Below are 23710 nucleotides of genomic sequence, written 5' to 3'. Positions count from 1 at the left end.
CATATTGGGTGATACATGAGTGATTTTCGATGTCACTGTGATAGGGTGATTTATGCATGGGGGACACTAGTTGGTGGTGGTATGGTTACCATGAGGTGATCTATTGCAAAAGATGTGACACTCATCTACGGATTAATGCACCATCTACTATCTAGATATGACTGCCATCTGAACAGCCGCCTGCCCACCAAAACTAGGAGCATACCAGCATATGACCTTCGGCATTCGACAGTATTGTGACCGGTCATGAACGTCCCACAGCGCAATGTGAGCCGCATGCGGAGCCTATTCCTGGAAATTCACTACATGTCGTCCATGCGCGGTGTCGTGTCTTGCGCCGAAGGTACTCTTCTTTGCCCTTGCCAAGTCACTGCCTCGTACTTTCTCGTACAGGTTAGGATCTTGAAGGTTCAGTAAAGCCGGGATATGCAAACTTTATTAAACAGCCGCTGAGCTCCGCCATAGTTTCTCAAGGGATAGCAGTTAAGATAGGTTGCATCAGTGCACCAGGTCTTGGAATCACGTGACCGGTCACCCTTACGTCAATGTTTATATCGCGACGTTCAACATCACTAGACTACTGAAGTGTCGATCACCATGTCAGAGGCACAATCAGCAGTGGACGCGATTGCCATCGCTTCAAATCCTACAAATTCTTCGTCCATCTTATCTTTTTCCTGGGCTGATCAATTGGCGGTGGCAGTTCCGCATATTCTTTATGCAAACACCACATCTGTATCCCCTTATCTAGTCCAAACAAGTTTATTTTTGGCCATTGCCACTGTGTGTATCTTGATTGGGTCCCATTCAACAGTGAGTAAACCTAGAAATGCGGCATTGCCTCTGAGTGATGTGGAGAATCCGTCATATGACCCAACCGATAACGATGAATCCAAATATCTCATTACATCCCCAGAATCCTTGAAATTGGCAATATTACAATTAGATTCCATAAAGATACAACATGTTGTGGCCTTTCCATTTGTGACTGCAGCTACTTTGTTCGGGTTACACCGTGCTATCCATTACTTGAGTGCTGAGCAGATCAATTATTGGTTGAACGTCCACTTCATGTTAGTGTCCTTCGTTGCTGTTTATCGTAACTCGAATGTCATGTTGAACAGATTCACTCGTCGATTTTCCAAACTTTTCGGCAAAGATTCCACCATTTTCTTCGAAAGGTACAAACTCACCTTATCTACCAATCGTGAACTACCATTGGGTCCCATTCAACACATTGACTCAGATAAATTGGTGGAGGAAACCAAAAAAGACGATACTTGGCTCTACAAATTGCGGAAGTATTTGAAGGACCAAGGATTTTCTGTGATCGGTGCACCCGCTATCGCTTCTGATGAGTACCACGGGTTGGTTTTCGATTTGAAACCATTGATTCTCCTTCCTTTGAGTTTGGGAAGCATGTATCTCTTTTACTTGCACAACCCAATCCTTAACTCGAGCTATGGACAGCCAGATATTAACTGGTTGATTCTTGATTTCATGCTGGCCAATATGGCTGCTTTTGCGATCGGTTGCTTGAAATTTCCTAACTTCAAATTTATGGCAATTTTATTGGGAGGGTTATTCTTGTATGACATTTATTTTGTCTTCCAGAGCAATATTATGATGGAAGTTGCAACTAAGGTCAATGCACCAATTAAAATTCTTATTCCACAACAACCCCAAGGTTTCAAAGTTCCAATGAGCCTCTTGGGATTAGGTGATATTGTCATACCTGGAGTTTTGGCCTCATTAAGTTTGCGTTTTGATTTGTTCAACTATCACGAAGATCACCCTCTGGCGTACCATCATTTGACACGTTATCCTCGCCCATATTTTAAGACCACGGTTGCCTCGTACCTCATTGGATTATCATTGACCTTTGTAGTACTTCACAAGACAGGAAATGGCCAGCCAGCATTGCTTTATATCGTTCCATCGATGTTCGTTGGTATTTCTTTGTTGGCTACTATCCGTGGTGAAATGTCCAAACTCTTGAGTTTTGACGAGACCATCAAAGAGTTTGACGAGAAAAACTATGATAATATTGGCCAGGACGACGAATCGGACTCCGACTACAATTTTTCTGGAGATGACTCGTTAGATGAGTGGATAGACAGAGTTGAAGAAGACAGAAATGAAGATGCCACAGACATCGATGAATTTCTCAAACAGGCACCCAAAACGCTTCCCAGAGTGGTATACACCTTTAACAGTGACTCGGAATCAGACGAAGAAGATGACACATACATTATAGGAGAAGAGGAGGAGTCGGACATAGAAGATTTAGAAGATTTAGAAGCCGTGGATGAACTGCTCGTGGTAGAGGAATCGGAATTAATCCTTATCAAGAAAGATCTCAAAAAGGAAGTACGCGAGGTGTACAGTGACGAAGAATAGATTTGCAGGGGCCGAATATTCCAGAAACACCTCCAGGAGTTTTGCCGAAACGATCGCTGTCGTCTCAGGTCCGCCACGGTAATGACAGCTGCCACAAAATGATGTGGCCACACGTGTAGATGTTTGTTCGCGATAAGCCTACTACCGAATACAGGAATAGTTGTAACATCTCAATCGAGCGTAGAGTTAGCGCAATAAGAGGCGCAATAATAGCTCAAACCAGGCGCGTGTCAGGATTTGTGCTGACCCCAAAGCCAGAGTAACTACCACCGGTGAAAGGATTACATTCATGAGACGGCTCTTATCGTAATCGGTGCGCACTTCTGCTCCCCGCGTGACTGGGAACAAATTTTTCACAACCCAACAATAGCCCCACACCGGCAATTAAGGTGCGAGCCCAGATTGTTGCAAGATTGCAGTAATCGATGGCAATCATTGGATCTGGCCCCAGAGCGCAACAACTCTCTCAAGGGCCTGGATTTCACTGATAACGAAATCGCAACCGCTAGACTGATTGGGGCGCTCCACTCCCAAATCGGCTCAAGTTACCGTTAACCACACTTCTCGGAACAATCGCAGTTTCAGCTGAATTGCTAGTGTGGACATTCCAGAACCGGCTTCCGGAGTATCCACGAATTGTCTGGATGGTGTGGTTTCATGCTGGGCATTTCGGGGATTCCAGTAGTGTTACCTGCATTAATGTGGGGATTGAACATGCGGGTCATTTCGTGGCCATGAGGGGATTGGCATGCTCGTGGTGGGGAAATAATTGGTAATTATGCTAGTCGAATATTTTAGAGAAAATTAATCTTGGTTCCACCAGATAAGTCCGGCCGGTCGTAGGACATTGGTGGCCAGGTTTAGCCCTTGCCTGACCGTGTACAAGGCGGAGACGTCTACTTCGCCATCGCAATCGCTGGAGCAAATGTCGCGCGTTCCGATTGTATTACGATTGTGGATTATTGTCCATTTTTGTTTATCTCCTTTTGTCATATTCACTGTTTATCTTGCGCTTCATATCTATTTTTTTTTTTTGCCGTCCATTACACGTCGTTCATATATTGGATGGTTGCCATAATTTTATGCCAGTCGGATTTTTCACTTAACCCACAAGCTTCGTTAAGATTCAATATACAAGGGCTACCACTCTTTTGAGCATAGTGGACTACTGGATAGGTTACCACATTACTTATTTCATCTACCCAAAACTCATAGGATTTTATTATGAAGCGTGGCTCCGAAGATTTATCGTCTCTCTACACAAGCTCGTCGAGTACTGGTACTTCGCCAACCACGGCATGTTCACAGAAGTCCCTCAAGAGACTAAAGTTGGAGAATGAAATATTCTCTAAAAGCATTAAGGACATTGAAAAGATGTTTGCACCACCACAATCTACCAGGGCACCGCAGGCGGTGGTTACAAGAAGACCGTCATGCGACCAGTACCTTCCTGAGAGCACTACGCCTGGTAAATACAACTACGACTGCATCAACGTGGCCTTTTTACCTAATCAACGCTCGCCAACCGCCCCTAATTACTCCACTCAAAACAACAATGCCAATAGTATAGTGCCGGTTTTGCCAAGCCAAAGACAAACCCTCAAGCCCAAGTCTATTATGAACAAATCGCCACTTTTATACTTGGATTTTGATCTTTACGAACCGGAGGTGACGCCACGATACACAAAGGAAAACTTGGAACAAGAGTTAAATCTCATAGATCAATTGGTGTTACTTCATTAAACCCACCTTCTGCATATTTTCACTTCTACTTAAATTTTATGAGTTTCTGCATTTTCAATATATGCTTTTTGATGTACCTGTCACGTTGTAGCTTGAACCACAATTTTTGGCTGTTAAATTTCATGACCAGATGATATCAACTGCTAAATCGCCATAATCACGTGACTTAATTTCAAAGATAACGTCCGCAACCGCGAAGGTCGATTTCACCAGAGATGCGTTTTGAGCCGTGCATGTAGACTGTCAGTATAGCAGCGGTACATTAGGTTATTGCTAGTTCAAAACGATCTGAAATTTGGAGAGTTTAGCGGCTCTCTACAATCAGCAAATTCCGGGTCGGGTTTATCCCAACCACGAAATGTAATAGGGGCAATTAGTGATACCAAGAAATGACGACAGAAATTACCGGCAATAGGTCGCCCTGTAAATTAGCCAGTCGTTCACGTGAGAACTATGGCCGAACTTCGAAGATCTCCTCCCCACATTTCACCGTCTCAAACCCCTCGTACCCATCAAACCAACCTTACTGGTGCGTGTGCAAACCAATAGTAGTGTCTCGAAAATTTTCCGACGCCTGATCGGGTGTCCTTATCAAAACTCAGTTGCTGAACTAAGGGTGTACATAATCACATTCAAATGGTGTTGGCAGATTTGGGATCACGCTTGAGGGGTGCTCTCTCCTCCGTCGACTCGGCGTCTGAGGATGAAATCAACTCAATGGTTAAGAATATTTGCACGGCTCTTCTCGAATCGGATGTGAATATCAAGCTTGTGGTAAAGCTCAGAGACAATATCAAGGCCAAGGTCAAGTCGGAATTAAAGGAGAATGAAACGTCTGCCAACAAGCGTAAAAAGCTTCAAAAGATCATCTACGACGAATTGTGTGGATTGGTGGATTCTCATGAAGAACCTCCCAAGCCAAAGAAGATAAGTCAAACCAAAAGTCAGGCCTCGACTAAGGTTATCAATGGTAAGAAGACAAAGGTTGTTAAATCTACCGGGGCCAACTCTCATATTATCATGCTTGTCGGTCTTCAAGGTGCCGGTAAGACCACTTCCTGTACCAAGTTGGCAGTGTGGTACAAGAAAAGAGGTTATAAAGTAGGTCTTGTTTGTGCTGATACATTCAGAGCTGGTGCCTTTGACCAGTTAAAGCAAAATGCCATCAAATCCAATATCCCATTTTATGGTAACTATCATCTCACCGATCCAGTGCAAATCGCACATATGGGTGTATCCACCTTCAAAGCAGAAAAGTTCGACATTATTATCGTTGATACTTCTGGTAGACACAGACAAGAACAATCACTTTTTGATGAGATGGTGCAGATCTCTGAAATGATCAAGCCAACTCAGACCATCATGGTTATGGATGGTTCTATCGGACAAGCTGCCGAACCACAAGCTAAAGCATTTAAAGAGAGTTCTGATTTTGGTTCTATCATCTTGACCAAGATGGATGGCCATGCCAAAGGTGGTGGTGCAATTTCAGCAGTTGCAGCTACCCATACTCCAATTGTATTCATTGGTACAGGTGAACATGTGAACGACTTTGAAACTTTCAAGCCAACTACATTCATATCGAAGCTTTTAGGGATTGGTGATATCCAATCCTTGATTGAACATGTCCAATCATTGGACTTGCAAAACGACGAAAACCATAAACAAACTATGGATAATATCAAAGAAGGTAAATTCACCCTTAGGGATCTTCAAAACCAAATGAACAACTTTTTAAAGATGGGACCATTAACAAATATTGCATCAATGATACCTGGTCTCTCTAACATAATGTCTCAAGTTGGTGAGGAAGAAACATCTAAAAAAATCAAGAACATGATCTACATCATGGATTCTATGACTCAAAAGGAATTAGACAGTGATGGTAGAATTTTCACAAAGGAGCCATCTAGAATAATTAGAATTGCCCAAGGCTCAGGATGCTCTGCGGCTGAAATTGAAATGGTTTTGCAACAACATAGAATGATGGGCTCAATGGCCAAGAGTGCCATGGCAGCCTCGGGTGGTGCTCCTGGCGGATTACCAGGCAATAACCCACAAATGGCTAGAATGATGCAGCAAGCACAATCCAACCCTAACTTCATGCAGCAAGCTATGAATATGTTCGGAGGTGGTGCTGGTGGTGCTGGTGGTATGCCAGATATGGGATCTTTGATGAACAATCCAAACATGATCCAGCAAGCACAACAAATGATGAGACAAAACCCTCAAATGATGCAACAAGCACAACAAATGATGCAAAACCCAGGTATGATGCAAAAGCTCATGAGTCAATTCGGTGGAATGGGTGGCATGGGTGGCATGGGGGGAATGTAAATACGAAGGTTTCCCATTTATCAAGAATTTAGGTTGGTTGTAAGAACTGCATCGGCTATATAACTTGGTAGTTAATATATCTACGATTTCACTTCTATACTAAGTAGTCTCATGGTTTAAGCGTTGAAACTCAATTAATATCTATACATTGGGTGGGTACTAAATCCCTCTCGACTAATTTACATTCAAACTACCTGTAGAAATCTGGTCTCGCGCTGTTCATTCCGTATTCGCTCAAAGCACTGCTCAAATCTTGCATGGTTAATACAATTTTTCCTTGCAGATTACCTGCATTGCTTCCGGAATGCGTTGGTTGTTGCTGTTCGGATTGACCATCGATTGCAGAGCCAGCTCCAGAACCTGCCCCGGTTATCAGCTGTTGGTTGGCATACTGCTGACCTTGTAATAAAAGCTTTGCTCTCGCTTGAGGATTGGATGAGTTATACACAGCTGATGAATTTCTGATTCTTGAGTACTCGTAAGCATCCTGTGTTATATCTGTTATGAATTTCTGGGTTGCCAAGGCAAGAAGTCTCTTGATTTTGACGTTTGAGGATTCAAATCCATTCTTCGCCAAATAATAGTCAGTTACAGCATCGGGTATGATTGGAGCAAAGTCCCCTTCCATTAAGTTGAGCACCTCCTGAAGTGTCTTGTCCTTTCTTGTGAGTTCGGGAAGATCTGGAATTATAGGAGCACTGGCTGTGCTGGTTGGTGGGTTGGGCTTCGCATTACTGGTCTTGTTCGTTTGGTCCTGTGATTGACCCACAGACTGTGTTTCGTTTTGACTTTGAGTTCCGTTTGCCACGACCGAATCTTCTACGTCATTGAATTCTTCATCTATCTCCTCTTCATTGATATGGTTGTCTTCACTCATGATGTACGTTAGATAATTACTGTTGAAGCGCTCTTTGCTTCTTGTTCTGTTTGTTTGAAAATGTCGCGCCAAAACCAATTTTCTATAGTGAGATACTGTAGAGCACACTTGAGATTAGCCCGCTACTCCGAATAGCCCATGGTATGGAGATTAATAGAGAACAATTGAACATCTTGCTTCAGCTCTACTTCATTAACCTCTAATCTAACGCTTCCCAAGTTTTGTGTTGTCGTCATAATCAAATCAAACTAATCCAGCATCAGTACTCAATCCACGAGCTAGTTCCCACTATATGAGAAGCACTACCTACAATGAAAATACCAAACCCAAATGACTCCACGACGTTTGGTAATGCCCTACTGTTGCGTGTTGATGGAGCAATTGGTGCAATGTCATTGTCTCCAAACGGTAGGGATGCCGTTCTAGCTGGACGTAGAGGGCTATTCATTATCGACCTTGACGACCCGTTTACCACTCCAAGATGGCTACACCACATTACTTCATGGGAGGTAGCAGATGTTCAATGGTCTCCGAACCATGTCAAACCTTCATGGTGTATTTCCACATCCAATCAGAAGGCGTTGCTTTGGGACTTGGCTAGGCCGTCCAGTAATGCTATTGTCAACGTTTTGCATAGGCATACTCGTGCTATAACAGATATCAACTTTCATCCTTCGAATCCGGAAGTTTTGGCAACGTGCTCTATTGATACTTTTATCTTGAGTTGGGATATGCGTGCCCCCCGAAAGCCAGTGGCACAATGGGCTGAGTGGAGAGCGGGAACCACGCAGGTGAAATGGAATCATGAAAATCCTTACGAAATTGCATCCAGTCATGACAATGCCTTTTACATCTGGGACTCGCGGAAGGGCTCTTTGCCATTGATTAAAGTCTCCAAGGCACACAATGGAAAAATTAATGGTTTGGACTTTAGCAACGGAGCCTCTAATATTATCACTTGTTCCAATGACAAGACCGTCAAATTCTGGAATTTAAAAACTCCTGAAGCCAAGCAATATGCAGACTCCTTCAATTTCTTCGATGGGTCCCTGAGCGAAAGCTCATTAAAACCGGCAGTTGTTTTGACTACTGATTATCCAGTTGCTCGTGCTCGTTCTCTACCTTTTGGATCTGATAAAGCATGTGGAATAATGCCCTTAAGAGGTGGTGAAGATGCAATCCATATCGTTAATTACGATGCTGCATATCAGAAAGCTTTAGCAACTAACCAAACGCAAGAGCTTTTAGCAGATCCCATTCACAAATTTAAGGGTCATGAGGGTCCCATGAAGGATTTTCTTTGGAGGACTAGACATGAAAATTATGAGGGCTTTGAATCAAAAAATAAATGGAAAGACTACCAGTTGGTAACATGGTCTTCACAAGATTACGACTTAAAGTTATGGCCCAAGGAAGAAGGTTTGTCCAAAATGGTAAACTATAATCCATCCTATAACAAATTGCTTTCACTTTTCAAGAATGATGACCTGGATGATGATGTTAAGACCTCATCGCCCACGACTGTTGATACGGAGGCTAAAACTCCGGTTGCTTACAGTTATCAAACTTACTGCACAGAACCACCACTCACTATAGAAGATATAAAAAGAAGGAATAACGGGGATGATTTATCATCTATGGCATTATATCGAATCGCAGACAAACACCTGCAAAATGGACATCACATAAATCAGTTGAATCATCTAGACTGGATTTCGGGTGTTCGTATGGGGCGTCGAACTGGTCAAGATCATAGAAAGGATAGTACAAATAGTTTTGAAGATGATGACAACCCATCCAACTTGGGTGAAGAAGTCAGTATTGTTGGGCATAAGTTCCCTAAAGTCAGATTTGAGAAAATATCGGTCTCTACTGGAGAGTTGGTTATTAGTTTAAGGGGTCCGGCACCACTAATTGAACTGAAACTGACTGAACATTCGTCTGAATCTAACGACGAGGAAATTATCACAGCTGTTGAAAAGGAGCATGGAGATAAGCATAAAAGATCCAGCTTAGCAAATGCAAGCATGACCAGTGCTGATGTAAATGATGTCGAGGAAACACAATCTGAAATCAACAATACCACTGCTATAAGTAGCAACATTGCACAAACATTAAATGAAGATAACCAAGAGCAAAAACTAGTGTTTATTCGATTAGTGGTTAAGTTTCCAAAGGACTACCCGTACTTGGAAGAAGTCAAGTCTGATGTTCTTCCCACAAAAAAATTAGTTAAATTCCAAAAGCTGAACTTGGTCAAGTTTGATATCGAAGAAACTTATGAGTTGACCTCTATTTTAAGGGATGAAATGCTCAAGAATTTGAGTGAAATATCTCAATTCTTCACAAATAAGTATAAACGGTTCTGCTTGGAACCATGCCTCAGATACTTAATGGGAGATAAAATAGAATTGAACGAAGAGTTGATGAAAGAATCGCAAAGGGATAATAATGATGACTCGATAGATGGTGATGGGTACATAGAAGTGGGCACAGAGGGATGGGCTGACGATTTGATTAGCCAACAACCGGATTTCAATGAGACTATGAAAGATGACTCCTCGGGAGAAGAAGATGCAGAATACAATGATTTGATTCCTGCTGTAAACGACAATTCTAATATGCTCAATAGTACCGACTCCTTGAAGTACACTGAGTCGAGTATCAATCTCAAGGGCATAGATAACCTGGGTGCTAAGAAAACATTTTTTGATTCAACTCCAGTCCCTAAGGGATGTGGCGCAACTTGGTCCCCCACAGGTCAATTGGTTTGTTTCTTCATTCCAAAAGATAATGACGAGGATGAAGTTAAATCACGTCAAAAGTTTAACATTTTCAAATTTACCGATGGAGGTTTCAGTGTAGGGGGCAATAGTCATCATCATCATCACCATCACCATGCTAGAACTACTTCTGACTCAAATGAGTCTGATGTTGGAAATGACAGCTACACAAGCAATTCTGATTCGGATAATGATGACTCCGATAGCGCATCCGCTACTTCTTCTGATGACAGCTTTGCCAACGACTGGGATGAGATTCTCCAGGATGATGCAGGTACAAGAGCACGAATACCTGGATTATTTAAAACCTCGGTAGGCTTGGGCAACAGATACATCAGTAAGGGACAGGGTGAGTCCATTAAGAGACTCACAAGTCAAGGAGGTACAACATCCAATTACAAATCATCAATACCCGGTGAGGCAAGTATCCAGAGAAAGAGAAGAGAGAAGAAGAATAAGAATATTGTTGGTATCTTCGACTTTAGACACCTATTACCTGACAAGTATGAATTGGCCTGTGAGTATAGAGTTCTTGGTGATGCTCCGGAGTATTTGGCTCGATACAACAGTGAAATTGCACTTAAGTACGGGTTGAAGGATATTAGTGATGTATGGAAGATTTTGGAGTTGATTTTGGTGAAGGAGGTCCAAAGAGACGACTTCAATCCCGAATATTATCCAACGCATATGGAGTCAGATCTACGTGTCGCAAGAAATAACGAAATGATGACCCAATTAGTCCAAAATTCCGAAGTTACAAGAAAGTTCATGCAGAAGAAGAACTATCGATTCTACTGGGGAACTCATCCTTTGGGGCACGCATGGCTTATTCAAGAAATATTCGAATATTTTGAGGCTAGAGGAAATATTCAGATGCTTGCCATGTTGTCATGCATCTTGTTTGAGAATTCGGTTAACGTTAATAAGAACTCTGACTTGCTAAATGTCCCTATCCATACACCGTACCATGTGCTTCCTCCTCCTCCTTCTATGATCGCTATGAGGAAGTTCAATGAATATCAAGAGGAGAGAGTATTCTCCAATTCTCATGAGCAGTTTAACTTGTTGTTTCATGACTCATTCAGCACTGATAACAGGGTTCAAGACTACATACAATCGAATCACAGGAACTCGTCCATTCTGGTGTTCAGAAAAGATCAGCTGCTGGTAGTGGGTGCGCCCTATGCAAAATCTATATCCTCTTCGTTTGACATCGGGAGTCTCAAAGATAGTTCGCCCGAGCGACTTCTCAACAAAAAGAACATACAACCAAACCACAATTTCCTTCTGTTCAGTGAAAAACCTTCGCCAATGGAAATGTCATATTCAAAACTTTCTACTCCAATGCTGAAATCTTCAAGGAATAAACATACAGAAAAGAAAAGAGTAAACCCAAGAAATACAAAGGTTATAACTAAGAACAGAGCTAGACCACCTCCTGCTGTTGGTATTGAAATGTGCAACACCGACGAACTTGATCTTTTCGATGACATATACTCATTACCGTTACTTCATTCGCAAGACGAAGAGAAACTTAAAGGGTACAGAGAGCTGTATGCCAATATGCTTTTCTTGTGGGGCCTTCCGATTAATAGAATTAAGATCTTGAAGTTCAATTACCCAGAAATTGATGAAAAGAAGACCGAAGCTTATATTTCTCCTTTTGATGTTCATCGTTGTGAATTTGGAATTAGGAGTAAACGTAGGCAGAATCATATCCAACCTTTCATTAATTCAGTTACTCTGATCACGACTTCGAAATCAAATGCTTGGAACACCAACAAGCGGAATATTTTGAAGTTCTGTGTTTTCTGCAATTTGATGGCCACCAAAAATCTTGTTCTCTGCACAAATTGTGAACATGTACTTCATACCGATTGTGCATCTGAATGGTGGTCTGGAAAGGAAAATAACCATGCTGAATGTCCAAGTGGATGTGGCTGCAATTGTTTAGAACATACGATTTGATAACGAATTATGTCATTAATTATTCTTTAATACACGATACATACAGTCATTTATTCTTTAATTCTTTCTCCAACTTTGCATCCCATTCGTTGCAAAGCAGGTCAAGGTAAGAAACTACTTCACTTGAACCAACAGAGTACACTTCGACATCTGTCCTCATTTCCAGTCCAAATCTGGCACAGGATGATCCGATTTTCGAATCGGGTCTACCTCCATTCAATGCACAATGTACTGGCGCATTTGCAGCAGAATATCCCGAGACTATGTGATATGGTGAACCAAATACCCTTGCAAAGTAGAATACTAGAAGAATATAATAATAGCCCAAAATTCCCATTTTGGAAAGTAGAGAGTATTTAGCAAAAACCCCGGGATGCGTCAAGTATTGAACTATGCCTATTTTACTCAAGGGTTCGTATGTTCCGAAATGCATTAAATCAATTAACCTCTTAGATCCCTCAAAAGGCATTGATGAGTGTAGAAGTTGTAGATCATCAAAAGAAACATACTCAAGCTCAGACATAGCGTAGGAAATCCATACAAGTCGTCCACCGTCCTGCAATAACGACTTAATTGTATTCACGAAGTAGTAGGGTCCAAAGACATTTCCTTGGAAAACTAGTCCCAATCCATCCTGGGACTTGTCACCTACAGTCTGAGTTTTGTATGCTGGGTATTTCACTGACTCCGTGGGATTGGAGAGTGTTTGTGAGGCAAGGGATGACAAGCTGATTTCGGTATCTACTGTCTGGCATGAGTTGACAAACATATAGTCGACCCTTCTGTAGTTCTTGTGTAAGTCACGGCTGGCCGAGGCCACCGATTTCATCTGGGTGAAGTCCATCACCAAGTAGTCAAACTCGAGCTTTCCCGATCGCTTGAGATGCTTTAAAGCGTACCGTTCGATGGCACCGATGGCTTGCTGAGTCCCCTTCAATGTGCGGGAGGTGACGATGAGGGTCAAGTCTGTGTGTTCGGGTATTTCACGTAGAAACCTGTAGCAGATATTCAAACCCAACCTAGAGTTGGCACCTACCACTAGGGCCACTCTCGATTCGTGTAGGGTGCTGAAGCAAGACATATCTGTGCTCAGCAGCATGGTATGGCTGTGTTTGTAGAATGTAGATCAATCAAGACGGTTTGAGCTTTGCAGCTTGATGTGGATCGAGTGGTGTAAGCGAGTGTAGCGGCACGAGTGCACGTTGGTAGGGGTAGGGGTATCCTGGGGTATGTTGGTGGGTCGCTGTGTATGTATGAATGTCTGGCTGGTAGTCTTCCCCATCAAAACCGGGAAATGGAGTGTACTTATCTGACACGCGCTCACGGCCATACTGTCCTGAAACAATAAAACTAGACGATGCGCATGGTAGCCTGACGCGGTCATCGCGCTCGCAACGATTATGTGTCTAAGCGTGCCAAAGTCGCACTAATACAGCCGTTATGAGTTTACATCGTCTCCAGATCCGGAGCTTACTAAACACGGCAATGAATGCTACAGGGTTCGCCGCATGGGGAACTCCAATGGTTGTATAAGCGCCTTATTTGGGCAAACTGTGAGGCTGCCCATCTGAGTTACACTACTTCTGGATGCAATAACAATTGCCATGGCTCGTTTGGTACTTAATTTACATAGTCTGATCGTTCCACTAACAACTCCCCGCAGGAAGTGGTGACAGCGGTGTACGATCAAACATCTATCTATGGACAGGATTGCTCACAGCAAGTAGACCCTGGGAGAGCAGCACCTCACATCTGCCTGCTATTGACGATTTGATCCTTGAAATTCTCATCCCACTCATCCACCAACTTATCCAAATAGGCCGCTACGTCCTCGGCTCCGGTGGCATCAACTTCGTCCCTCACGATGTACTCGCGTCCAAACCTAGAGCTTGCCAGGCCAATTTTTTTGTCTTGAGGCTCGTCGTTCAACGCACTGGTAACCAAGGCGTTGGCAGCATTGTAACCAGACACATTGTGACATTCAGAATAAATAAGTCTGGCAAGATAGAATGACATCAACATCCCGAAGTAGGTGAAGAAGTTCAAGTACTCATAGAATCCGAACGAAGTGAAAATTCCCGGTTGGACCAAGTTGTGATACACTCCTTGCTTGGAAAATTTCTTGTAGGAACCCATGAACATCAAATCCAATAATCTCTTGGAACCCTCGTAAGGAATATCTGACTTGACCAACTGAAGATCGTCAAACGATAAAGACTTGGGCTCTGCTAATACTGATGACACCCATATCACCTTGCCGCCCTTCAATAATTTCGTCAACTTCGAAACAAGATAATATGGACCAAATACATTAGCTTGGAAAACCAATCCCAAGCCATCAGCAGACTTTACCCCAGTTCTCTGGATTCTATATGGTGCTGCCTTGACGGCGATGTCGAAGTCTGTTACTAAGTAATATGCCACCAGTGGCCAGTGGATACCACTGTAAACTCCTTGGGCAGCATTGGCGATGAAGTAATCGATATGTGTGTATCTCTTGGATAATTCATGGTAGGCAGATAAAACTGATACCATGTTTGTGAAGTCGAGAAGAAGGTAATCGAACTCCAAGACTCCTTTTCTCAAGTTCTTCTTCTCGGCGTAGGTCTTCAAAAGTCGGATGGCATCGTTCACTTTTGGCAAGGTTCTTGATGTGACAACAATAGTCAAGTTTTCTTCAGCAGGAACATCTTCAAGGAGACGATAAGCCACATTCAACCCAAGGTTGGAGGTTGTACCGGTAATAACAGCCACTTTGGCTTCTCTAATGAGTGACATTGGTAAAGGTGGTCGTATAAATATTGGATTCGGCGCATATGTATAAATATCTGTTGCGTGCATATGCAGAACCTATACGATGGGGCAAGTTGTGTACTACGCCGATCCTCTTTATGGGTGCCAACCTCTGGAGATCTGCTCGTTGTATGAATTATCACTAGCACAAGCTTGTAGTCATTGGCGTATCACAGTAGTTGAAACAATTTTAGATCATTTTTGCAGAATATTTACAATTTGTTAAGTTGTGAACAGTAACGAATTTATTCAAACTAGTCTTTCCTGTTCTTCATAAGACCGGAATAGAATACTAGACAATTTTACTTCGAGAACCAAATCTCAAAGACTTCGAAGTTCATAAGATGTTACACTGAATACTTTAGTCTGCCCCACTCATCTCGAAGTAAATATCATAGTCGAGTGCACACTTTGGGTTGAAGTTGGCCCTGCACAGGATACATGTGGCGCTTCCCCCAGAGTATTGGTGGAAGGTTAATTCGGAGTAGCAGTTTCCACACAATATGACCTTGAAATCTTTGAGCTCTTTCTTGGACCAACGCAGAGGTTCATGATCATCTTTGGTGCACTCGTGGTGACACTTATAGCACGGGTAGTAGGTTCCGCAGCATCTGAACTTGATAGCTACAATATCGAGGACTGAATGGTAGTGAGCACAACGAGTATTTCTGTCCACGAGACTGCCACACACTGGCACATTGTCGGAACCTAACTTAAAGCAATTCATCATTAGAGCTAATAGTTGTTGGGTTGACTCATGACTCAAGTGCGACTATGCGAGAAACTGAGTAACATGTGTTACAACGATGAACTCCACAGGATGGTTACAATGGTGATCTGAAAGGATTGGGGTAGATGAGTAAGTATGATTGCATGTGCTATGATGTGTAGCTATCACACTCGACTGGTTGTGCCAGAGTACAATTGTTGACCACACGGATTAGTAAAGCATTAGAAAAGAGCTAAATCCAGAAGCAAGCGAAGTAGCGAGGATAGCTGCATTGTAAACCTTTTCTTGTAAGTTTTGATTACTCTACTGAAAGCCACTCAAACTGAAAATCAGTTATCTACTAAACTACGGTTGTTTCTCTATCAATTTTTTTTACAACTTCGCCTATCTATCAATCGATAAGTCAAAGATGTACACAAGCTTCAAGTTAAGTTTCGATAATCATCCAGCTGCAATATGGGCCAAGTGAACTTGAAAAGAAGATGTTTTGCGAACAGTAAACAAAATCTAAGCCGTAGGTTCTTTTAAGGGCCGCTTAAAATCACTTGAGTAATAGCATATTCTCATATATATCAAATGGTTAATTAAATATTCCAATAGAAGGTTGTAATACTTCGCCATTAATGACAGTTAGATCCAGATTTTTTTTTGCTTATGGGAAGTATATTATAATCCCTACTTCTTGGAAAAACCTGGAAACCAAAATACCGAGAATATCTCCTTCTGAACCTCAAACAGGTTCTGGAAATATTTTGTACTGAAATGAGAAAACTCAGAGCATCTTTACTCAACTGCTTTGTAAAATATTTCCAAGATAATAATTAGCGAGTACTTATGAGTGTTATACGACGAACACAAGCGTAAACGTATAAAATTCTTTAACATTATTAGTAATAAATTACTAACACAAGTTTTGCATAGACAAGTACGAACTAACAAAATTTATATTTCAGCAATGGTTGCGTGGTCTAGTTGGTTATGGCATCTGCTTAACACGCAGAACGTCCCCAGTTCGATCCTGGGCGGAATCATTATTTTTATTTTTTATTCGGAACACGTCTCAGTAATTTCGATGTCGCGTCAAAGTGCCTAACCGAGCGAACAGTCGTAGATCCATAGTTGCCGTTTTCGATTGACGCTCGTCTGGGTCTTGTGGGATCTGAATTATATCTATTTTAAACTTTTGGAATATTAATTGTACTGGCAATGTGTGTCAATCCGAAACGGTCACCAGGTTATCAAGATTACCAGGTTATCAAGACGCCAGGACGGCCCTAACTAGTAAATCCGTACTATAACGCACCTGAAATGCTCGCCATCCCCACACTGCCTGAAAACGCATCACGTGACAAGGATCAACTTTTCTACTTTACAACGATAACAAAATGGCCCCATTTCGGTTAAACTGTTGTCAAGAAGTGACTGGAGTCTAGCGTTATTATATTGAGATCCCACTGTAGCTGTCTAAAACGCAATCATGACCTCTGGCATTGAAAGACCGTGTATCACGTGTAACATTAATGTCGCACTGTTTACATTTTCTTCCTCCAGATAAACATAAATGTCACCGTCTAAATTTTTCCCTGGACAAACTACTGAATAGTTGATTCAAGCCTTGTTTTACTCTCAAGTCGTGAAGACGTTATAAAGGTGGTAAGTATTAAAACCTTATTGCTTTGAAGGTCCTTTCAAATGCAAGTATTCTACTTGTCCGAGTGCTGTTGATCTGTGTCTACCAGTTTTGATTGATTCGCTGGCATAATTTGGGGTTTCGATTGATCTGAGGTTACATAATAGAGCCTAAGTATTGATTTCATCTCCTAAGCTTGCTTCTGCTTTAAAGGTTGTGCCATAGTCATCAAAACCTCAAATACTCGGGTGTGCTATTTGTCGTGGCAGAATATTCTTTCATTTAGCTCCACAAGACACAACTTCTCTTGCAAGCGGTGAAAACGATAACTTATACTAACATTACAAGTACGATATACTATTGATCAAATTTAAAGATGGAGGAAAATAGTCCTGTCAAGCATAAACATACATCGAGAGTAATCGACTCATTGCATTCTCAAATAGATACTTTGAAGACTGAGTTGGATAGTGTCAGAATCTCAAGTGACGATTACAAGAAGAAGTACTCTCTTATCCTGAAGAAAAATGAATCATTCGTTGATCAATTAGCTAATGCTAAGCACGAGAATGATATGATCAATGCATTGTTGAAGAGAAAGGAGCGTAGAATTACGGATTTGGAAGATCAATACAATGAGTTATCTTCTGCTAATGAGTCTTTGGAGTTGAGCAATAAGAATATGAGAATCAGATGCGAGAACTTACAGGAATCATCTGCCTCCTCTACTGCTGAATTTGAAAGATTAAAGATAGCATACGATGCTTTGATTGCTTCTCAGGTTGAATACAAAAAACATTACCAGAAGGAAGTAACTGCTTTGACTGCCCAATTTGAGGCTTACAAATTGGAAAACAACCAAAGATTCGAAACTTTATCTCAAAAGTTATCTAACAACGACAAAGATGTGGATATTCTATTAGACAGTTTATCTAACAAGAGAAAAACCATGGACAACCTTTATGTTAACAAGAATAAGACTATCTTAGAGCTCTTGACAAAGTTGGCAAAAGCATCTAGGATCCATGGCCAAGAGTCTAAGGCCACACTTCAAGATAGTGTTGATACTATTCAAGCATTAATTGCTAAACACCCCGATTTACAAGCTAAATTATCACAACATGAGAAGGTGGATATTGACTTGGAGGAATTGTTGAACGAATCTAGTGAAACTTTGTACAATTGCTCCTTTGATGAAGAGGCTACGTTGATAAACTCACCAGATCTTGGGGATTCCTCATCAAATACTGAGAGCACCTCCAATACTCCAGGCCGTGCCCTTGGTCACAGTAAGAATTCATCTATTTCAAGAAGCAATACCGTCCAATCCAAGAGAAGAAAGAATAAAAGAAACTCGTTGAGATTCGACTCTAAAAGTGGTCCCGACTTCTCGTCTTTCAATACCCCAACCACACCAACTCAGTTGACCTTGCCAAAACGACCAAATATGACTCCAAATATGAACCAACAAGGTCCAGTTCAAGGTCAGCCATCTCAAACACACCACCAATACCAAAAGAATAACAACTATCACGAAAGTAAGCCTAGGACACCTACTCCCCCAACCAACTTTAACCTCAACGAAGCCTATGATATTAATCCAAATTATCAGCTGAACAGATATGCAAATTACAACAACCAGCCAAACCATCCCCAACAGTATAACAACAATAACAACACATCAAGGGCTTATAGAAATAGCAGTAACAATGGTAACTTCAACAATCAAAATCAAAACCAGTATAATATTGGTATGCAAGGCCACGTGAACTCTTATCAAGGTCAGCAAAATAACGAATACCAACACAACAGTAATAACAACTACAACAGCAACAATAATAATGGTAACAACAAGAAATTCAATAGGAGATCTTACAACAACAACGGTAACAACAACTACAATAAGAGAAACTCCCAAGTTTTTGAGCCAAATAACTTAAACTTGGCATTAAATACCTAGAGAGCTTATCATCTAAGATTTTCAGTCCAGTATCGATGAGAATGCTGAAGTGCAGGTAGAATCGATTTAGTTCCCAGCAGGTTCGGAATTATATCAATTCAACACACTTGTGATTGGAGTCATCTTTATCTTACAGATGAAAAGGAAATAAACTAACGAATGATTTATTGCATGGTTTAAGTGGGGTTAGTTCCAATGAACTTTTGGCGTATGTCGTTTGACTCTGTCCAATACTTTCTTCTCAAGGCAGCGCACACTACTTCGTTTCATTTGGGCTAATTATTTGTTGCATATTATAATTCTGATTTTTGATCTATTCTCTTGTTTACTCTCTCTCTTTGTTTCCATTCTTATTGACACATTGAATTAAGAACTATCCTTCCATTTAAAAAGCCGAAAAACAAAAAAAAAACATAAAACTCAAAAAAAAACACTCATGGGGACAACTAGACCCCTTCACAGTTCTCACCACCTCTTCCTCCTCATGATAAATTGCATGCAACAAATTGCCAAATGAAATTGAGAAGAACCATGCATATCTTGATTGAACTCATTCTGAAATTGTATTTTCTCTCATTTGTTTATACCTTATAATACATATATACCCCCTGTATACATCAAGCACAAGTAATCGAATTCCATGGACATATTTCATTCCTGTGTCAAGCTTGCTACTTAAATAAATATTATATTGTTAGGCTGTAGTTGTTAGGTAATCAGTAAATTTATTTAGACAACTTACAATTTTCATACTGGTGATTCTATCCCCAAAGACATAGCAGTAGTACAGAGCAGTAGTAATATCTACAGAGAAATTTGACATATACTGGACTCAAGCATCAGCTAAATGCAACTATTGTCCCATCTTCGTAACCAGCTAATATTAATGGCCGCCCAAGACCAGACCTTCTAGCCCTAACCATATCTTTATAAGAAAGATTTGTGCTCTTCGTGCTAGGTATGCTAATTGATTGAATGCAAGAAAGGCGAATTGCATTTCTTTTTTCCTGTGAAGTTTCGTTGACTGAGGTTGAATTTGATTCCGTCAAATTAATTTGGGGAAGGCTTCTTTTGAATTCGAAAATGTGATCATCGGAATCCAATCTTACTCCCTCTATGACTCCATTCCAAAATCCAACAATAATACCATCCCCATGTGGGCAAATGGATTCAATTCCTGCATTCGACAACTTTTTCACCTGTTGTCGACTCGATATGTAGTCATGTATCACAAGTTTCTTATTCGTAGATCCTGATATGATGCGATTGTTCAGGTGGACAAGTGTGATTATTGGATTAGGTGAGTGTGAAGAATCAGAATATATTAATTTTAGTTTTGGATCTTTGTTGATTACAGTCCTCTCATTTGACTTGACATTTTCTACTGACTCTTGAAAGTCGATATGTACGCCAATGACGTGACCCGACTCAAAACCAAGGAAGAGGTTACTCTCTTCTTCAATGAATACCATTCTCATTATGATACCAAAACCTGACCTGGCAAGTTCAGGATCTGAAGGTATATCTATTACTGGACTTTGGCGAGAATACAACTCATGCACATTGTAGTTAGCAATTACTCTTGAAATTTCATATCCATCTTTGGAAACTTGAAGCTTGTACATGTCAAAATTGTTTGAGTCAATAGTTGCTGGTGTGAATAGTATAGGCTCATGGAATTCAACGTTGCAGAAGTTTAATGAGTTAATGGGTACCTCTATTATAGGGTCCATTGTAGGGTCCGAAGAATGACCGAGCTGCCAAATCTTAACACTAGAGTCCCTTGATTGTGTAATTACCCTTTCATGCCCTAATAGTTTGACACTGATGATCTTACTCTGATGAGCTTTCCACTTCAAAATAGGCCTTTTTATGCTAATGTTCCACCAAATTACCCACCCATCGGAGTCAGCTGAAATGAAGGTGGCCCCTGACGAGGTATTGGAGTCCATGGCACTGACAGCTGCACCATGGCTTCGAAGGGAGAATGATTGGACCGGTTCCATAGAGGATAAGAATTGAAGTAGAATAGGGAATCACGTGCGGTTGACCTTCGGACTGGAGTGAGTGCGACATGCCAAATAGATTGCGTGCCTTGGTATAATATTCCCGAAAGGGCTATCCTATTATGTAGGATAGGGTCAAGGGATCGAAGTTCAGGGATCGTAGTCCAGGGTGCTCCACGGTTATTTCATCGAGTTCCATGAAGAGCCTGAGAATGTTCCAGGACCCTCACATCTGCTTGCACTCTCACATGCAGAAGTAATATTCGCCTTGACTGATTTCTCTCGTATATTGGTCTTGGTCCTGCGTTTTGAGGCTCCTCGGTTTTGTCTTGCGGATCATACGGGATTCTAATGATACGTCAAAAGTCTTGGCTCCGTTGAATTGATGCAGGTGGTATATAATCATCCGAAGGGCAAGTGCTACTTTCCTATTGTACAATAGAAGTGTATTTGCACATATCCAATGGGTCGACTCTAACCTTAAGCCGTTTTGCCGTCTCGGGTGATTTCCACCCTTGTCATTGGCCAAACGTTTTTCATGCAAGACCGCGTATGAGCACTGCTAATCTTTAATAAATCCCTCTATATAGATGAATCTGATAAGTGTGGTACGAAATGATAATCCATCCATTATTAACGGGATTGGAAAAAGAAAAGAAAGAGCCACCTCCTATTGTACGATCAAGACATCTATTGGTTTCTTAATGAAAAATAAGACTTCACATGGTTCGTTTCTAGTCGAAATATCAAAAAGATAATGTCAATCCGTATGCACGTCTACATGCACGCACGGCATGTGTATGGCTAATTTTTTTTTTTAGACCCCCAAAGTAAATTCAAGGGAAATTTCTTTCTTCAAGGGGACCACGGCTTTAGCTATAAAGGGAGGCTGTTGTCCACTAATTTGTAGACCATACTACAGAGCCCCCTCCAACATGGTGAATGTTTTTAACGTTCAAATCTTCTTTATTGTCTTCAGAGAAGCATTAGAAGCTATCGTTGTGGTCTCCGTCCTTCTTGCCTTCTTGAAACAAGGTCTCGGAGGTGCCACTCAAGATCCACTTGTCTATAAGAAATTACGAAAACAAGTGTGGTGGGGAGCGGTTTCAGGGGTTATCCTATGTTTGATTCTTGGTGCTGCTTTCATCGGTACTTTCTACTCGCTTCGTAATGATATTTGGTCTAAATCTGAAGATATCTGGGAAGGTACATTTTGTATCATTGCTACCATTTTGATTTCTCTTATGGGTATTGCCATGTTGCGTATCAACAAGATGAAGGAAAAGTGGAGAATTAAGTTGGCAAGAGCTTTGACTAAACCTCCTGCAAATAAGGCTGATCGTTTCAAGATTGGTTACTTGACAAAGAAGTACTGTATGTTCATCTTGCCTTTTATCACTTGTTTGAGAGAAGGTTTAGAAGCTGTCGTCTTCGTTGGTGGTGTTGGTTTGAGTTCTCCAGCCACTGCTTTCCCAATTCCAGTTATCTGTGGTTTGATTGCTGGTGTTGCCGTTGGTTGTCTCTTGTACTATTCTGGTACCACTACTTCCTTACAAATTTTCTTGATTATTTCCACATGTATCTTATACTTGATTTCTGCTGGTTTGTTCTCAAGAGGTATTTGGTATTTCGAGATGCACGTCTACAACAACCAAACTGGTGGTGATGCTGCTGAAAATGGTTCTGGCCCAGGTACTTACGATATCTCGAAGTCTGTCTGGCATGTGAACTGTTGCAACCCAGAAATTGACAATGGTTGGGATGTCTTCAATGCATTATTGGGATGGCAAAACTCTGCAACCTATGGATCTGTTATTTCTTACAACATCTACTGGTTAGCAATTATTGTTGTTCTCTTCTTGATGCACTTCGAAGAAAAGAATGGTCACTTGCCATTCCTTAAGAACCTTACTTTGGTCCAATTGAACCCAATGTACCACATTAAGGGCAAGAAGAAGAACAACTTGACTAAGGCCGAACAAGATGAATTGTTTGCTAACTTGAAGAACACCAAGATTGGTGGTGATGAGATTGACAATTCCGAGTCTATCGAGAGTAGCAAGGAGGTCAAGGAAGTTATTCCTGTTGAATCGGAGAAGAAGAAGGGATCATTGTAAATAGATAGTTTCAACCTATGGTTTCACTCGTCTTTACACACACACAAACACACACACTCAGTTGATGAGTGAGACATAGTGAAGTTGTTTGTTTCAACTAATCCTTTCTGCTGCCCATCCTATTCTTTCTATCCGTTGGAGGGGGGAAAGAGTGGAGTATCTAAGCCAGAGTGATTAGGGCCACTCTGGCTGCCGTTAGGTGTTTTAATAAAGGGTATAAAAAAAGTGATCTGTAGATTAATGTAGCGAAGAAGTTTCGACATGAGTTTTTGTTAAATAACCAATCAAGTTTACTGATATTGCCTTGATTGATTAACGAATAAACAATAGCATTACACAAGTCTATAGAGAGCCCGTTGCCTTATA

General features: G+C 41.3%; 11 protein-coding genes and 1 non-coding gene across 12 annotated transcripts; 7 read left to right on the top strand and 5 right to left on the bottom strand.

Moving 5' to 3' along the window:
- Nucleotides 1–597: 597 nt before the first annotated feature.
- On the top strand, nt 598–2400 carry CANTADRAFT_92079 (uncharacterized protein; the record flags this gene model as incomplete). The annotated part of the gene is made up of 1 exon (XM_020211906.1): nt 598–2400. One exon carries the CDS (start codon nt 598–600, stop codon nt 2398–2400), a length of 1803 nt encoding a protein of 600 aa, XP_020062783.1.
- Nucleotides 2401–3624: 1224 nt separating this feature from the next.
- On the top strand, nt 3625–4143 carry CANTADRAFT_23763 (uncharacterized protein; the record flags this gene model as incomplete). The annotated part of the gene is made up of 1 exon (XM_020206996.1): nt 3625–4143. One exon carries the CDS (start codon nt 3625–3627, stop codon nt 4141–4143), a length of 519 nt encoding a protein of 172 aa, XP_020062782.1.
- Nucleotides 4144–4728: 585 nt separating this feature from the next.
- Nucleotides 4729–6587, top strand: SRP54 (RNA-binding signal recognition particle subunit). Its single transcript, XM_020208086.1, has one exon. It carries the CDS (start codon nt 4780–4782, stop codon nt 6478–6480), a length of 1701 nt encoding a protein of 566 aa, XP_020062781.1. The 5' UTR covers nt 4729–4779; the 3' UTR covers nt 6481–6587.
- Nucleotide 6588: 1 nt separating this feature from the next.
- Nucleotides 6589–7385, bottom strand: CANTADRAFT_27369 (uncharacterized protein). Its single transcript, XM_020208085.1, has one exon. It carries the CDS (start codon nt 7355–7357, stop codon nt 6671–6673), a length of 687 nt encoding a protein of 228 aa, XP_020062780.1. The 5' UTR covers nt 7358–7385; the 3' UTR covers nt 6589–6670.
- Nucleotides 7386–7475: 90 nt separating this feature from the next.
- On the top strand, nt 7476–12155 carry CANTADRAFT_27368 (uncharacterized protein). Its single transcript, XM_020208084.1, has one exon. The coding sequence runs from the start codon at nt 7669–7671 to the stop codon at nt 12106–12108; it is 4440 nt and encodes a 1479-aa protein (XP_020062779.1). The 5' UTR covers nt 7476–7668; the 3' UTR covers nt 12109–12155.
- CANTADRAFT_27367 (3-keto-steroid reductase) lies at nt 12106–13427 on the bottom strand. Its single transcript, XM_020208083.1, has one exon. It carries the CDS (start codon nt 13205–13207, stop codon nt 12155–12157), a length of 1053 nt encoding a protein of 350 aa, XP_020062778.1. The 5' UTR covers nt 13208–13427; the 3' UTR covers nt 12106–12154.
- A 427-nt stretch (nt 13428–13854) lies between these two features.
- On the bottom strand, nt 13855–14886 carry CANTADRAFT_56007 (3-keto-steroid reductase; the record flags this gene model as incomplete). The annotated part of the gene is made up of 1 exon (XM_020210526.1): nt 13855–14886. The coding sequence occupies one exon, from the start codon at nt 14884–14886 to the stop codon at nt 13855–13857; it is 1032 nt and encodes a 343-aa protein (XP_020062777.1).
- Nucleotides 14887–15131: 245 nt separating this feature from the next.
- Nucleotides 15132–15941, bottom strand: CANTADRAFT_319500 (CHY zinc finger protein). Its single transcript, XM_020208423.1, has one exon. It carries the CDS (start codon nt 15629–15631, stop codon nt 15263–15265), a length of 369 nt encoding a protein of 122 aa, XP_020062776.1. The 5' UTR covers nt 15632–15941; the 3' UTR covers nt 15132–15262.
- A 647-nt stretch (nt 15942–16588) lies between these two features.
- Nucleotides 16589–16662, top strand: CANTADRAFT_t224. The gene has a single exon. It is a non-coding gene; the product is annotated as a tRNA-Val (tRNA).
- A 975-nt stretch (nt 16663–17637) lies between these two features.
- On the top strand, nt 17638–18663 carry SHE3 (She3p; the record flags this gene model as incomplete). The annotated part of the gene is made up of 2 exons (XM_020210484.1): nt 17638–18467; nt 18552–18663. Coding segments are annotated over 2 exons (942 nt in total), but the record flags the coding sequence as incomplete, so codon positions are not given.
- Nucleotides 18664–20066: 1403 nt separating this feature from the next.
- On the bottom strand, nt 20067–21221 carry CANTADRAFT_37400 (uncharacterized protein; the record flags this gene model as incomplete). Its single annotated transcript, XM_020208719.1, has 1 exon — nt 20067–21221. A coding segment is annotated over one exon (1155 nt), but the record flags the coding sequence as incomplete, so codon positions are not given.
- Nucleotides 21222–22162: 941 nt separating this feature from the next.
- Nucleotides 22163–23344, top strand: CANTADRAFT_92071 (FTR1 family protein; the record flags this gene model as incomplete). Its single annotated transcript, XM_020211905.1, has 1 exon — nt 22163–23344. The coding sequence occupies one exon, from the start codon at nt 22163–22165 to the stop codon at nt 23342–23344; it is 1182 nt and encodes a 393-aa protein (XP_020062773.1).
- Between the last annotated feature and the right edge of the window lie 366 nt (nt 23345–23710).

This window comes from Suhomyces tanzawaensis, assembly GCF_001661415.1.
Source record: "Suhomyces tanzawaensis NRRL Y-17324 unplaced genomic scaffold CANTAscaffold_7, whole genome shotgun sequence".
NCBI classification, from domain to species: Eukaryota; Fungi; Ascomycota; class Pichiomycetes; order Serinales; family Debaryomycetaceae; genus Suhomyces; species Suhomyces tanzawaensis.
Note: the sequence above shows the minus strand (reverse complement) of the source record. Positions and strands in the feature narration are given on the sequence as shown.